This window comes from Numida meleagris, chromosome 11 (assembly GCF_002078875.1).
Source record: "Numida meleagris isolate 19003 breed g44 Domestic line chromosome 11, NumMel1.0, whole genome shotgun sequence".
In the NCBI taxonomy this organism is placed as follows: Eukaryota; Metazoa; Chordata; class Aves; order Galliformes; family Numididae; genus Numida; species Numida meleagris.
Genome location: NC_034419.1, coordinates 11,706,873 through 11,721,830, shown reverse-complemented (window position 1 = coordinate 11,721,830; position 14,958 = coordinate 11,706,873). Strand labels below are relative to the sequence as shown.

General features: G+C 39.8%; 1 protein-coding gene across 1 annotated transcript in view; it reads right to left on the bottom strand.

Moving 5' to 3' along the window:
* PRKAR2A (protein kinase cAMP-dependent type II regulatory subunit alpha) overlaps nucleotides 1-14,958 on the bottom strand; it is a 51,895-nt gene that overhangs the window by 8,273 nt on the left and 28,664 nt on the right. The window contains exons 3-7 of the mRNA XM_021409576.1: nucleotides 11,036-11,088; nucleotides 10,038-10,121; nucleotides 7,438-7,544; nucleotides 3,693-3,846; nucleotides 551-652 (exon numbers count right to left, since the gene is read on the bottom strand). Of these exons, the coding sequence (XP_021265251.1) occupies nucleotides 551-652; nucleotides 3,693-3,846; nucleotides 7,438-7,544; nucleotides 10,038-10,121; nucleotides 11,036-11,088 (500 nt within the window). The remainder of the gene's footprint in view (nucleotides 1-550; nucleotides 653-3,692; nucleotides 3,847-7,437; nucleotides 7,545-10,037; nucleotides 10,122-11,035; nucleotides 11,089-14,958) is intronic.

Genomic DNA, 14,958 nt, shown 5'->3' with positions numbered 1-14,958 from the left:
CCTAGAAGCAACAATTTACACATCATTCCTAAAATCATGCACCACACACAATATAACAAGTGCTTGCTCTGCCTGGTCATTTTCTTCCTGGGCAGCAGTGTTTTCTTTAGCTTAATCTTAGCTTAGAAGAGTTAAGGTAAAGCAAGATCTGCTGTGGCAAACATCTTTGAAATTTGAAATAGTTCAGAGTCGATGAAAATCAAATATTCCAGAGATTGTATCATTACTTCAAAATCACACCCTCAAACAGAACCAAAGCCCTGAGCACCAGCTTCCACTTTAATCCCTTTAATACCTCTTTCTCTACCTGTTTTATGTTTTGTTTTAAAGCCATTTCCAAGACTGAGATAAAAATTGCCTACTGTGAACAATGGATATGAAAAACATGTTGGACAACTTCAGCAATGCAAATTCAGCTATACAGCAAATGGGATACTAAAGCAGCTCTTAAAAACTTGAAAGTAAAAACTGACACAGATTGCTGGTATAGCATAAACTGATTGGGGAGCTAACGCAAGAATTTGATGCAGATATCTCTGAGAGACTTTACCTCCAAGGACTTAAGAAGGGGTACAGACTCAATAAATAACTCATATGTCTTCCTCTTCTTTGCATTGTTTTTCAATATAATTCTTCTGAATGTCACTCGATCCTGCAAGAAACAGCACAAATTGATTATTCCTCTTGGCTAAAATGCTTACTGATTTAAGAATTGACAATCTTTAACTAGTATTTACAAGAGAATTTAGATACAAGAAGTCAGCTATCGAAATGATAGTATGTCCATCACAGCAGTGATCTTAACAGGCCCCGGGACAGTATTTCCTCTAATACCAAACTGAGAAACAGGGAGCTCTAAGACAAACTTGGGCCTTCTCAGACAGAGTAAAACTGGAATTCTTAAATGCCTATCTCATACTGTTTTCTAGAGTCGAGTTTGTGGGTTTTTTTGTTTGGTTGTTTTTTATTCCATCTTTTACATTTCCACATACAACGAAGAAGTTATGCTCTTCTTGCTGAAGCTACTGGACGCTGAAATTTGCAACACCTATTAAGGCAACTGCAGGATTAAGTCTGAACTGGATTGTTCTCAAGTCACAGATTGAGATTCAAACAGATCAGCAAACAGAATATCAAACAGCAACAGCCTTGATTCCCTCCTCCACCATTTAAGGATAAGAGGCAGCTTTTTGCAGGGACTGGCTACTTCTGCACTTCCACCTGTCCACGAGTACCATAAGTAACTTCCTCATGCAAAAAATGGTTTTTTGTTTGTTTTTGAAGCCCAAATCTCGGTCAAGGTTTCCAGCTCTCTCTCTGCCACCCACCCCGACCTCCCTCCAGGCAGCAACCCGCGCCGTGCAGGCTCTGCGGCCAGCAGGCGGCAGCACGCACCCGAGTGAAGGCGAGACTGCCTGCAACATCTGGCTGAGCACCTGCAGCAGCAGACATGTTTGCAAGTTTAATGTTAGAGATCTCAACGAAATGCTTTTTATTTGTACACAGAAATGGTGATGCTAAACTGCTGCAGAACATCGATGAGAAAGAGAGCTGGAAATAAACAGCACATCCAGGCAAAGGGGAAGGGCACTCCCCCCACCAGTTATTTTTGTTACCGTTTGCATAACAGTAATGCTCATGGTCCTTACACAAGGTGAGCCTCAGTGTAAAAATCAAAAACAAAAGAAAAAAAATCAGAAGAAAAAAGCAGTAACTTGGTCAGGAAAAAAATACGTCAAGTATACCACATAATGAGCAGAAATAACTGAAATCCCCAAGAGCCACTCCTGTGGATCTCATTTTCTGAAAACATCAACTGATACTTCAAGCAGAGACTGTGATGTGAAGGGGTGTTTTCAGGTACAAGAACAGTTTTATGGGATGTAGGCTACACTTGGAAAGAAAACAATGACTGATCCTGGTGACACTGGTGGAATACATAAGTTGAAGGTGACAGATGAAGGAAAGAATAGTATTACTGTTAAGCAAAAGGAGAACAAGAGGTGATAAAGCCTGAAGGGATGGATCAGTGGGTTTGCTACGTGTTTTGTTTTGTTTCTATTCTAAAGAAATTCTTCAGTGGTAGAAGTCTCTTCAAACGCACACACTTGGAGAAGCAGAGAGGTGCAGAAGTGGTCAGGGGAATTGGAAAAGCATAAAAAAGTCACAATTCCTTTGTTTGGAGGCAGAGAGCAGTGATGGAAATGTGCACGATCGTGAGGTTTTCCCCAGATACATTCAGTAGCAAATGGTGAGGGGACATTTTTCTGCTCAGTACAAGACCCACATTTGATGACTGCTTTGTGCCTGATCCTTCCAGGCTTTTGTTGGCCTAAGCCTGCATTGCAGCAGGAGCAACCCGCACTTGCTAGCTGCCAGATTACCCACGAGCTTTAGCAACAACTCTTACAGACTAATAAAAAGGTTTAATTGTAATTTTTTGTGCCTGACGTAATTTAAACACATCAACAACAGAATAACCAGAAGAAATAACCAAAGTTTTAGGCAGGAAAATGCAAAATTACTTAATAAAATATCCACGGGGCTAGATAACTACAAGGTCCCCTTTCAACTACATCTTACTAATTACGTGAACATAATCACAGAAAGAAAAGAAAATTAACTCAATTTGTGCAGCTCTTTTCAAAAGCAAACCGGAACAAAGAATGATCTTCTCCTTTTCTTCTTTTTATAAATGGGTTTGGTACATAGCTGTTCTGTTCAAAAAAAAAATCAGATCCTGACAGTACTCTCTGGTTATTTACCAAAATCTTTTCCTGCGCCTCACAAAGTAGTCGAAACTCAGGTCTTTCAGCAAGTGCAGAGATTGCATAAGCATGCTGTGTGTAGCAGCTTATCAGTCGTATAATCAAGGTCCTAACACACACCAACCCGCAGCGATAGTTGCCGAGGAGCCCGGAGCATACAGAGAGCACACCACACTTCTGGCTTCAAAGGCTTCTCTGCCCGCACAATCTGCTCATTATGTGAGCCTCACAGATGAGTAAGAGAGCACTATGGAAATAACCCTATCCAAATGGCACAGAGAAAAGAACTAAAATAGGAAACTAATGTCTACAGCTTCACATTCAACACGGCTGGGCCAGAGACAAAGCAGCACCACCACTTAGAGTGGTATTTCATAGACCATGCTGACCTGAGAACCCCTTCCAGAGTAACACAAAGAGACCAGGAACATCGTGACCGTTTACTCTGAGTGAAAACAAAGCTTTGGGCAGTTTTCCTACTCTTCATATTACTGGCATGCTCAAGAAGATATTTAACGCTGTCCATACCCATATTAAAGCAGACAAAATGTTAGGAGGTCGAGTTGAAAATAATGTTATTTAGATGTTGTTTGTATATTACTTCCTCATCACCTCTACAAAATATATGCATTAATACCTCCACCGTTCTCCGGTGGTTGTTTTTTTCCTTAACAAAAGCTCTGATCACAAAAATGCAAAATAAAGAGACAGAAAACTAGCAATACAGTATTTACAGACAAGTTATTCTAGAAGGGTGGCCAAAACCACTAGCACAATGGATCTTTTATGCCACGAGGTAAGATAACAAACCATGATAAAACAGCTATTGGCACAACGAGTCATATGGAGAGAAGCACTTGCTGCTGGACAGGGCAAGTTAGCATTTCAAGTAGTATGCAAATGAGAGCAACTTCCTTTCCTTACCAGTCCCCAAAGGGCTCCTTCTGTTGTGGCAACAATGGTGGCAGCTCTAGGAGTATTGTACATCAACGCCAGTTCCCCAAAACTGCCGCGATTATCATAGCGGCCCACACAGCGTGCCTGGTTGTCTTTTGCTACAACAATATCATACAAGCCCCTGGAAAACAATGGAATAGATGCTTTTCATTACACAACATTCCAGTACAGATGACAAAAACAGTTTTTTGCTGTTATATAAATAGTCTAGTCACACTAGCTTTACATGAAAGCTTCCAGTCTGGAAAGGTCTCCTCACCCCATTCTCCAAGAGGCAACGCTTCCTACATTATAATAAAGTTAAGGGAATAGCAGCCCAAAATTTACTAAGAATCAAGACTAATCTGATGAAGATGAAGGTACAAGTTTAGAAAGATAAAGCTCAAGGCATAAACGTGGATCTAAGTGCACCACAACCACATATGAAGACAGAAGCTGTGCACAGAGAGGTAGCCCCTGAGATGTCACACAAGCACCTTTAACACTCTCAGGATTGTCTTATGTCTGGGGCTTTAAAAAAAATTTTTTTTTTTTTTAAGTAGCTTGACCAGGCTCCGCAAACTCTGGGCTATGGCGCCAGAGATCACTCAAGGATTAGACTATGGCCTATAAGCTTTACAAAATATTATACATCCCAGTAAAAGGTTGGTAAGGAACACTTCACGCAGCTGAATGCACATGTAATTTTCCCCAAAAAGTGAGACCTCTGTTAGAAGGAAGGGTATTATCTCCCAGAACATCATCAGGCAACTAAGAAAGAAAAAAATCAATGGGAATGGCAGCAGGTGAAACTTCTCATAATAAACAAGCATGGGAACAGTCACTCTAGTGAGATCGACATAGCATTAACAGCAGAAGGAGATTCAGGATTGCTGATGGGTAAGCCTGGGTTTATGACTTCTCTTTGAATGCTGCTGCACCCAGAAGAAAAAAGGTTCTTCAGGGAAGCTTTATGACAGTCCCACTAGTAGGACATTCCACAGAGTGGACATCTGTAGCATCAACCAAGCAATAAAAAAGCATCGAAACGAGAAAGCTCTTGGATCAATACTAGGTCAGCCAGATTCAGACTTACTAGAAGATCCAAGAAGTTCTCTATTTGTCACCCAGAAAGCTAAAGAAAGAAGCTGTGCACATGAAGACTGCCTAGCAGCAGACACTTTTTACACGCACAACTGCTTAATCACACCTAGCAGACAGAGAAACAACCAACAGCATACTAATAAGAAACTATTGAAATATGAACTACTATTCCTGGCAAGCTCCACTAATTCTTGTAATAGATTCAATACCCATTTTGATCTCTTCGAGGGAAAATCACTTTGAGTGAAATGCAACAACTTTTTCCCAGCCTGAATGTCACTTAGCAGTGCTATTTATTTCCAAACAACTACAGCCATGTAACCTTCATCCTAGCATTCAGCTGCCTGCAGCCCAGGGACTAAAGGGGTGAGGCACCACTCAGTGACCTTGGTTCAGCCTTACCCAGAAAACTGTTGCTGAGCTATGAGATAGTCGGTGAACTAAAGCCCTGCAAGATAAGAAAAACGAAAACACAAGCCAAAGCGTAATTGTTGAGATGGCAATCATTTGTAGCTCAAGGACTCAAAAGAAAAATACCCACATGAAAAAATATAAAACCCCTACAGGAAAAAAAAACAAAACAGAAAAGAGCAACTTGACAAGATCAGAGATCAGCCTTTTTCAAGAGGCAGAGGGCAATGCTGCCTTCTCCTGAGTGATGAGTGCCTGGCCAGCAGAGACTCATCAGGTGTCTCTCCCGTGGCAGTGAGGACACTGTCACAAGGTATTTGTCCCAGCTCTCCCTTCCCTGCAGTATGCACTGAACGGCTGGTGGATCCTCACACTGCACCTCTCTGCCTATGGTGAAAGAGGCTCAGACAAAAGCAGACTGGTACAGATGGATTAGAACCAGAAGTCTTTGGAAAAACAGCCCACTCCAGGAAGCTAATTTTTCTACACAGACAAGAAGCTAAAGAGTTACACCTGCAACAGAAAGTAATCATTCACTCAGACAGGAAGAAAAATCCTCAGGGATTATTTAGGCATTAATGGCTTATCTTAGAATAACAAGTTGTGCCTACTGATGCCTTGCAAGAGCCAAAGTCCTCTGAATTTGAAGACAAGTGGGAATACCACAGCATCTCTCTATTCTTTTGCAGGAAAAAAATGAGGTGGGAGAAGAGCAGGACTGGAAGGGAGGAGGACAGAGAACTGATAACCTTTGAATTCTTTGTAATAACAGAACCACCAGTGTAAGAGTTGCATTTGACTTCGTATTTGACAGCAAAGGCCAGCAAGATCTATTGCTAAACAGCACCAAGTTTAATTTCCCTCATTTATAGCTTTTTCCTCCACATACTTTTGGAAACATATTTACATTAGTGGTATATTACACCTTAAAAACAACAACAAACTTAAAAGATTGAAATCTTCCAACTCAACTGTCTCAATAGAAAACATTTTGGAATAGCATTGTATCTGCAGAAAAGACTATAATCATTTACCCTAAGATCAAATTAAGGCTGCATTTTACTTTTTTTTTAATGTTAGAAGTCATACCAGGAAGAACATTTTAGTAAGCAACAGGTTAAGAGCCTTACATAGAAGCACATTAACATGGATCCAAGTGGCTTCTGGTATCTAACATTTCTGAGAGGCTCCCAAACTGAGTATAGATTTCCTCAGGATTAGGAAACGCTGTTCTGTATATGTATCTTCACACTGTCTCAAATAGCTGCTTTAAAAACACTTGGTATAATATTGATAGTCTTATTTCAGTGATAAGGATGATGATACACTGACTCAAAAAAGAAAGTAGGTAGCTAAGACTCGGTTCCAACATTTAACATTCATCCATAATATTGTGTTTAATATTACACTTTAACAGAAGGAAATAAATCTGTGTCCTTAACTGTTCTCCAAATATGGTTATTAAAAGTAACATAAGCCAGAATTTCCCCCAACACTCTTGTTAGAGAGAAAGACACTTGAAAACTGCATGCACGTATGTACACATACGCACACATAATGCACTTTTTTGTGCATATATGTGATCTACCTAATTACCAAGTCTATGTACTTAATGCAAGATATTGTAAAATGGTACCTTAAACTGCAAATACAAAGCAAATGACCAACAAGCAAAGTAACCACAAATATCTCTCAAGTCAACCATCAAAACTAACTGGATGAAATAAAGTTATTCCATGGTAGCCACCAATTTAAGTGCTCACAAATGTCCCTTCCTTTCCCCCTCCCTTACCATATGCCCCCTTTTCCCTCTTTTCTTCCTTTTGCCCCCTTCTTCCTTCAGGAAAAAAAAGAACAACTTAGTCTAGAGACAGCACTAACGTGGCTGGTTTTAATTCATGCACGTGCTGATTGCCACAGAAGTTAAACTGAACAGATCATACAAAAGCTAGTGCTGCATCCCTTCCCTTAGAGAAAGAGATATCTGAGTTTCTATACAGTGACAAAGATTGTGTTAAGATCTGTCAAGTTTGAAAGGTGAACCTCTGTGAAATTTGATCACCCCTGGCAAAAGACCCAAAAGTCAATGGGGACCTAAAGGGGAAAGAAAATCGGAAGAAGCAATGACTGCAACAAGTATGCGTCATTCAGAAACCATCCCTGCCATTTCTAAGAAACTGAAAAGCATATTTTCTATTTCAAAGGCACAGCTGCTTACTCTTCAATGACATAGAAGTTGTCTCCATCGTCCCCTTGATCAATCACATGTTCACGAGGTTTCACCTTCCTCTCAAACATGGCATCAAGGACTTGAGACAGCTGCTCCTATAAAACAAACGAGGAGAAAAACAAAGGGCAAATTCACTTGACTTGATCTGGATAGTGAACTGCAACATGTATTGCACCGCATTATTTTTATTGTATGCGAATGAAAGTAACTTCAATAACAAATTCTGATTTTTACTAGTAAGTATCTCACTTTGTTTCAAGCTTATCAGTGTAAGTTCAATAATGCATACAAAAGATACTTCCATTACAGAAGAGCTATCATCTCAAACACATATTCAAATTGCTTAACTTAATGCACACTATGGCAGTGCCAAAACACACATGCATAGCAAGATCTCACCGTGTATAATCATAGAACCACAGAATCATCTGAGTTGGAAAGGACCCTTAAGGGCCACCTGGTCCAATCCCCCTGCAATGCACAGGGACAGCCACAGCTCCATCAGGTGCTCAGAGCCCATCCAGCCTGACCTTAGCAGTCTCCAGGGACGGGGCACCACCACCTCTCTGGGCAGCCTGTGCCAGTGTCTCACCGCCCTTACTGTAAAAAACTTCTTCCTTATACTCGATCTACATCTCCCATTTTAGTTTCAAACCATTTCCCCTTGTCCAGTCACAACAGACCCTGCTAAAGACCCTGACGTCTCCTTTCTAAGCTTGCACACCTTCACTGCAATGGATACCTGCCAATTTCTATCAGCAATATGTATGTTTCATTATATGTATGCCTAAAATCCACTCAAACTGAGTTTCTCCGATGAGCCACGACTAAACTTTTGTAGGCAGCACAGCCAAAGAAGTTGTGAAAGTCAAAGCCCACAGACAGCACCAACCATACATGATACTGCTACACTTGCAAACACAGGCCTTCTAGGCTTGGCTCTGGATGGCTTTGGCTCTATATCAAATACATTGCTGCCTTTCATTGAATTCTATTATCACATTTTTAAAAACTCTCCTAATACTTAAACTAAACTAGGAATTATTGCCTGAAAGCAGTTTGTTTTAACCATTTATTTCAACTGTTTAAGTAACAGTTGTCAAAAAACAATTATAAATCTTAAACTTTTTAAAAATACAGGAACTCAGCTGTGTTTTATTTGGAGGATAAACAGGCAAAGAGTTATATCAAGGAAATGAAACAGTGAGCTCTTCTGTTAATAAATGACTAAGCTCTGTCAGATTCATGAACTGTAAGGCTTTGTTGGTTTAAAGATGAGTACTAAGGATGCTCAGGGGCGTTCGTGGTAAGATTAACAATAGCTGCTCTCACCAGTAAAAAATTCAGTCACAACTCAAATTCTACAAACTCAAGACATTGTGGCGCATACACATGGTATTTCATTCAGAGCTTTTAACAGCAGAAAGATTTTCTACTCCCCCTGCACTTTAGATTGAAACATAAGTCAGGTGTATCATTGGGCATGCTCAAAACTTCAATCCAATCAAACTTCTTCCCTCTCTGCTAAGTGCCCTTTGTCATGCTATAATTAATGTGCGCAATGCAGTCATCTTTTTCACCACGTGCTATCTTAAAGCTTGAGTCTTTAACAGCTGCAGTTATTTCCACTGCTTCTCCCAGTTGCTTAGAAAGCTTTTCTCAGGAAGCAGTATTTTTCGAATCCCATTTTCTGAGCTCAAATTTGTTTTTCAAAGTCACTTTTGAATGTGAACTGGTTATTAATTACTGCTTCTGGGTTATTCGGTCTCATCAGTCTGAATGGTGATCACATTTTGTACATTCCCCTTGAGCTGAATGTTCTTAAATGTGTTTCATTTTTTACAGCAATCAAGAACTGGGAGAATTTCTTAATTTTCAAGGAAAGTTGAGCAGTACTTCCGCAACCATGAACTACGTACTTCCATATCTCACGGAAAGCTCTGATTCAAACCACAAAGCTGCAGGGACCATTCCTGGTGTTACAGCTTTCATTTTTTTCTGTCTTGGATTTTATGATACTAGAAGAGAGATTCAACCTGTACTGGAGATACCAGTTCCATTTGGATGGAAACACAAAACCAGATATGAGAAGCACTTATTCTATGGTTTTTCAGAGGCTGGAAGTGATGATCCTCAAAGGTCCATTCCTGAACTGTCCTACATACCTGAACTATCCTATGAATACCAATTAAGATTTTTAAGTGCCAGTAACAGAGACATTCATCACTAAAACTGAACGCTGAAGCAAAGAGCAATTAACCTCAGCAATTAGTCTGTAAGATGAGCAGGAACACGGACAATCCAAAAACACTTCTACATTCGCTTACAGACAAGTTATGACACGTTGCAAATAATAAAAAACAAGTGCAGCAATCTGAAATCAAGCAACTGTAGACAGCGATGGTAACTGGCAATCTGACCTGCTTATTTGTATTGTTCATTGACAGCAATCTCTGAATACACGCCCCAAGCCAGTCTGCATGTAATTAAAAATTCATGAACGATCACAATGCAAAAAGGGAGTCTGGACTGTTAGATCAAGCTACAAAACAGCAATCCAAGTTTAGATTTCCTTAAACTAGTATTACCTGATCTAGATTTTTGAAGAGCAGGATATCTTTACATGCTTCCTGCAGTCTGCATCGCTGTTCATCAGTTTTTGGATGAACTACCTTTAAAACAAAAATAAATGAGCTGTCACAACTGCAAAGAAATATGATTACAGATTGAACCTTCCCTTCAGAATGAAAACAAATACAATTTCAGAGTATCACTGAAAATTCGTACTGATGGAATAAATGCAGCCTGGTTTAAAAAAAATAACTGGGTGGCCAGATACATTCCATTGTTTTGTTTTTTTCTTTTTATAGAATCTCATGTATCAAGTATATTTCCCTTTAAGAGAAATTAAGTTAGACTTAGATTTCCATTGCAGAATTGTAAGCATCTCTGAGTAGGAATCTGGAAATGGAATGGCAGATTCCCTAGAGAAAAACCCTGACCCTCACCAGCCAGGCTACAGGATTTCCTCACGTAAAACATCTCTGAAGCAATACAATGGCAGTATCTGGGCTTGAAATTCCTAGAAATGCCCAACTTTCGAGTCCAATAGAACAACAGGTGGCCAGTGTCTCAAAACATTTCAGCAAAGTATTTCTCTTACCCAGGGCGAACTGCTCTGACAAGAAAGGCGGGGTAAAGCACGTGTGGAATTTTAAGCAGCCACAAAGGAACAGCTGTCCTTGAGCTTAACTAATTCCTCACGACAGCACCAGTGCTTTAGGAATTGCCTCAACAAGTATTCAAAAATAACTAAGAAAGGAAAATATCCAAACTTTCAGAGATGGTAAGACTTAAGCAGAGCTCTCGTGTCTTCTGAAATAAAATCACATTAAAGCAACAATGACTAAATAAGTGCATGGGACAAAGTGGCACTAAGTTTCAGAGCAACACCGCTTCGTCAGTGACAGCATAGCTCATAACCTCTCTGAATGAAATGCACAAGTGGTGAGGAAAAGTCTGACACAGACATCTGCTTGTCAAACTGCAGAGAGAACCATGCACGATGCAATTCATTCAGTCTTACCCTTTGTTCTGTGTCTTCTTCCTCTTCATCTGGATTGAAAGCCTCAGCACAAACTGGAAAAAGGTGTGAATTAGTAAAAGAATATCAGACAAGTCAATTTGAAATTATTTCCCTCAGATTTATTATCTGCATTTTCCTACAGGAAAAAAAAAAAACCACCTTTTTCTTATGCTGTGGTAGCATCAGAGACTTAAATCCTATCTGTTCTCAGAGCAGGCACAGTACGGCTGTTCTCAAATTCTCACATAAGAGGTCTGTACCTTGCCCTAAAGGTTGCCTGGTCAGTACTCCAATACATGCACACAGATTTCCTTTCCATCCTTACTGAAGTGTAATCATCACTATTCAGATCAATTTACAGACAGACTCTCCAAAAAAGCAGGGTGAAAAATACTGCAGCTACATTGCCCTGTTCTCTGCAGAACAACGTATACAGCAAAACCCACAAAAATGAGTGCAAGGAGGCATGCAGCACTCTGCCTCAAGTCAGATTTGCAATTATCTACTTTTTTTTTTTAATGCAGAGAAATCATATTTACGCAAATTAACCTGGTAAACAAATGCAGCTTGACTGTGGTATATTCCATGACTATGAAAAATAGTGTTCAGTCCACTCCCCCCATATGCTCCTATATCTTACTACATCTGAATCAACAGAACATCAAATAGAACATCAAATTCCAATATGAAAAGGACACTGAAAAATACAGTGAGTGATTTTATTTATTTATTTATTTTTATAAAGATTCAGAACATTTGTGCAAATCACACATCCCAGTGCTTAGGAACAAGGCTCTTCCAAACCAGCCACTGTATCTACAAGATAAACTGTGGGAGATGTAATGATAATTTTTGTCCAGTTCTATTACTGAAGAAAAGGCTCATCTTCACAGTTATTACACAGTTTTACACTATCAAACACAGACTCCTCTGGCCAACAAAAGCCTAGGTCCCTAGTTCAGATTTTGTTATTAACTCATGGGCATTTGCTGTTCTTAGGTACTAAAGTGAACCCTACATTCTTACTATCTGCACAGATAAAGTGAGAGTCCACTTTTCATCTATCCTGCTCTTGCTTTAATAAGGATGGCCTCACTTTGGAGGCTATACAGCGCTTGTAACATTTCACAAGGAAGCACAGACAGCATTTCTTCATTTCTTCGCACTTTACCCAGCACCCTGACAGCACTGAACACTTGGCAGAACGCCCAGAAGCTCACTGCAATGACATGCAACAACTGAATGGGCTTAGAAAGCATAAATAAAAGTAAGTAGACTTAAAATGAAAAAAAAAAAAAGCCTAGAATTCAGCAACTTGTGTATATATTTTCAAATTATTTGCAACTATTGACCTCATCACGTGTTTTCAAAAAAGGCCACAGAAATGTGCAAGGTTTGCATAATTTGCTAGAAAAGACATGTACCTTTTAGGCAGCAAAAGAAAAAAAAAAAGCAAGTCTTTTCTAGCAAATTACATTTTGATTCCATTTTTGTTTCCTGGATACAAACAGACTGGAATACAATACAAGCACTGCATTTATTGCACCACAATGTAAAACCCCAGTTACGCAATCATTAGCTATGTTAAGAGTACTTACTGTTCATACAATAAACCCATGTTTTCTGTGCTCAAACAGTGCTGTTTCTCTGTCCCCCCGACTGGAAAGAACTCCTGTAACTACCCTATGGAAGTTAATTCCAGGGCCCAAAAGTTAGCAGCTTGCAAATGACAGTACAGGCAGTCCCAATGGAAAGCTATTCCATCTTTCGCCTTGGCTGAATGAAAATATACTTGCTCTACTATTATATACATGTGTCTGAATCAACATTTTAACTACTTCAGTTCTCCTCAGAAGCAGCAGCATAAGAAGCAGCAGCATCTTCTCAGGCTCACTGAAGCACCAGTTGGAAGGATCTCTTTCCAGAGGTCATCCAGCCCAAACCAGCCCTAGAGGGGAGCTACCTGCAATGCCAGAGCAGCGCTGACCTGGGAACCTCCCCGGGTACAAATTCCCAATCTCACTGGCTTCTCAGCTGCAGCACAGCACTGCTCTCCCAGGGAAAAAGCTTTTCTGAATGTGCGACCTAAACCTCACAAATATCCTGAAATAAGTGATGTCTGAACTCACACCTTTCCTACGTAAGACGTTTCAGCACAGCATTTGCTCAAGGGCAGAGCTAAGTATGAATGCGATTACATGTTTCCAACAGCACAGCTGTATCAGCATACAGATACTTCATGCAGATCAAGTGTCTTTCCAAAACCACCCACATAATTCAAACGGATTTGCAATAGAAGAAAAGTTTTCAATTTTTAGAAGCATTAAGATATTTTTTTAATCAAGCTTTTATCCTAACATTTATATTTTTTTCCTCTCTTAGTTCATGCAGCCTCTACAGCTAGTTTAGCTTTCTCCTCATACAGCACCTTCTTTGGCTTTCAAAGAAGCACATCTGTTAACACTTCTGAAGGCTCAGATCTATATTCTGTTATGCAGGTGACAGCATCTGAAAGCAAGAACAATCTTTCTGGCTGCAGCAGTGACGTAAGCTGTGGATGGCAGAGGTGGGGGGGAAACAAGAGGCGGAGAGAGAATTAAAAGTTGCAAGAGAAGGTTGCCACTACAAACACTTTGCTCATGCAAGTCTGAATCACTCCTAAGACACTGTTCTGTGAAGTATGTTTTGTCAAGATCAAAGTCCTTATGCTCCATGCAAATTTCACAATACTTCAGTTCTCATAAGCAAAGCGTTCGTGTGAAATGCATACCACCCTCATAGCTGGGGCATCGCTGTAAATCCTCTTTATTTATTAGGATGCATTACCTCCAGTCAGTCCTATGAGATCCATCACTAAAAACCTACCCAGAGCAGCACACGTAGAACAACTTTTCCAGCTCTTCATTCAGATCAGTAATCTTACACGATGTTTAAGGCTGTTCTTTGCCTCCGAGCATGACAAAGCTCCGACTGTTTCTGTCCCTCGGGGGATGATGTACAGCCTCTCCTGTGAGCAGCACACCAGGTGGAGAGGTGACCGCTTCTAGGGGCTTCTCACTGCTCCTTCACAGCTGAGTTGCTAAAGCAGGCACTTCCAAAATGACGTAGAAGAGAAGAACTTTGGAAGCTTAAACAGAACCTACGCACGGGTCTTCAATGGCACTCAATATGATTCGCTGTACTCAGGAAAACAGATTCAAGTTTCCCCTCACTTTTGTTCCTGGATAGCTCAGAATTTTTTGGTTTAGAAATCACACTTTACTTCCCAAGTTAAATATCTCACCATGTCAAAGATGACAGCGAATTCATTCCTAATGCTCCAGGAGTCATAGCCAAGACACAGCTTGGAGTGACTGGGATGTAAACAACCAACTCCCCCTCAGATCTGAGGGATCCTGACACAAACTACTCAAACACAGCACTATCTGCAAGACCACATATGACAAATGAAATGAAAAATGTTTTATTTGAGAAATATTTAGTAATAATTTAGTTGGCAAAGGAAAAAATAAAATCAATTTTCAGATCCAGAAAGATCTTAATTTACAATTTTAAAAGTAAAATAAAATAACATCTATTCAATTCTTCACAGGCAGACTTATTCTGCTTTATAGATTAACTTAAAGATGCAAAATACAGTTAATTTAAGGGAAGAGAAGGTAAAAATGTTCATCTGACTCCACCAAAACATTGCTTAAGTTCCTAATCCAACTTGAAAACGCCCATCCCCCCTATGGACATTTCATGTGTGGGTTTTGTTTGTGGGTTTTCTTTCCTTTACAGGAAATTCATCTCTACATTCACAGATACCTTTTCTCCCAAGATGCCTAAGTACAGGCAGTATAATAAGCTCTTTAAAATGAAAACATCTATTTCATATGCACATTTGTTTTATATATTCAAATGAGTTTTTGAAATATTTC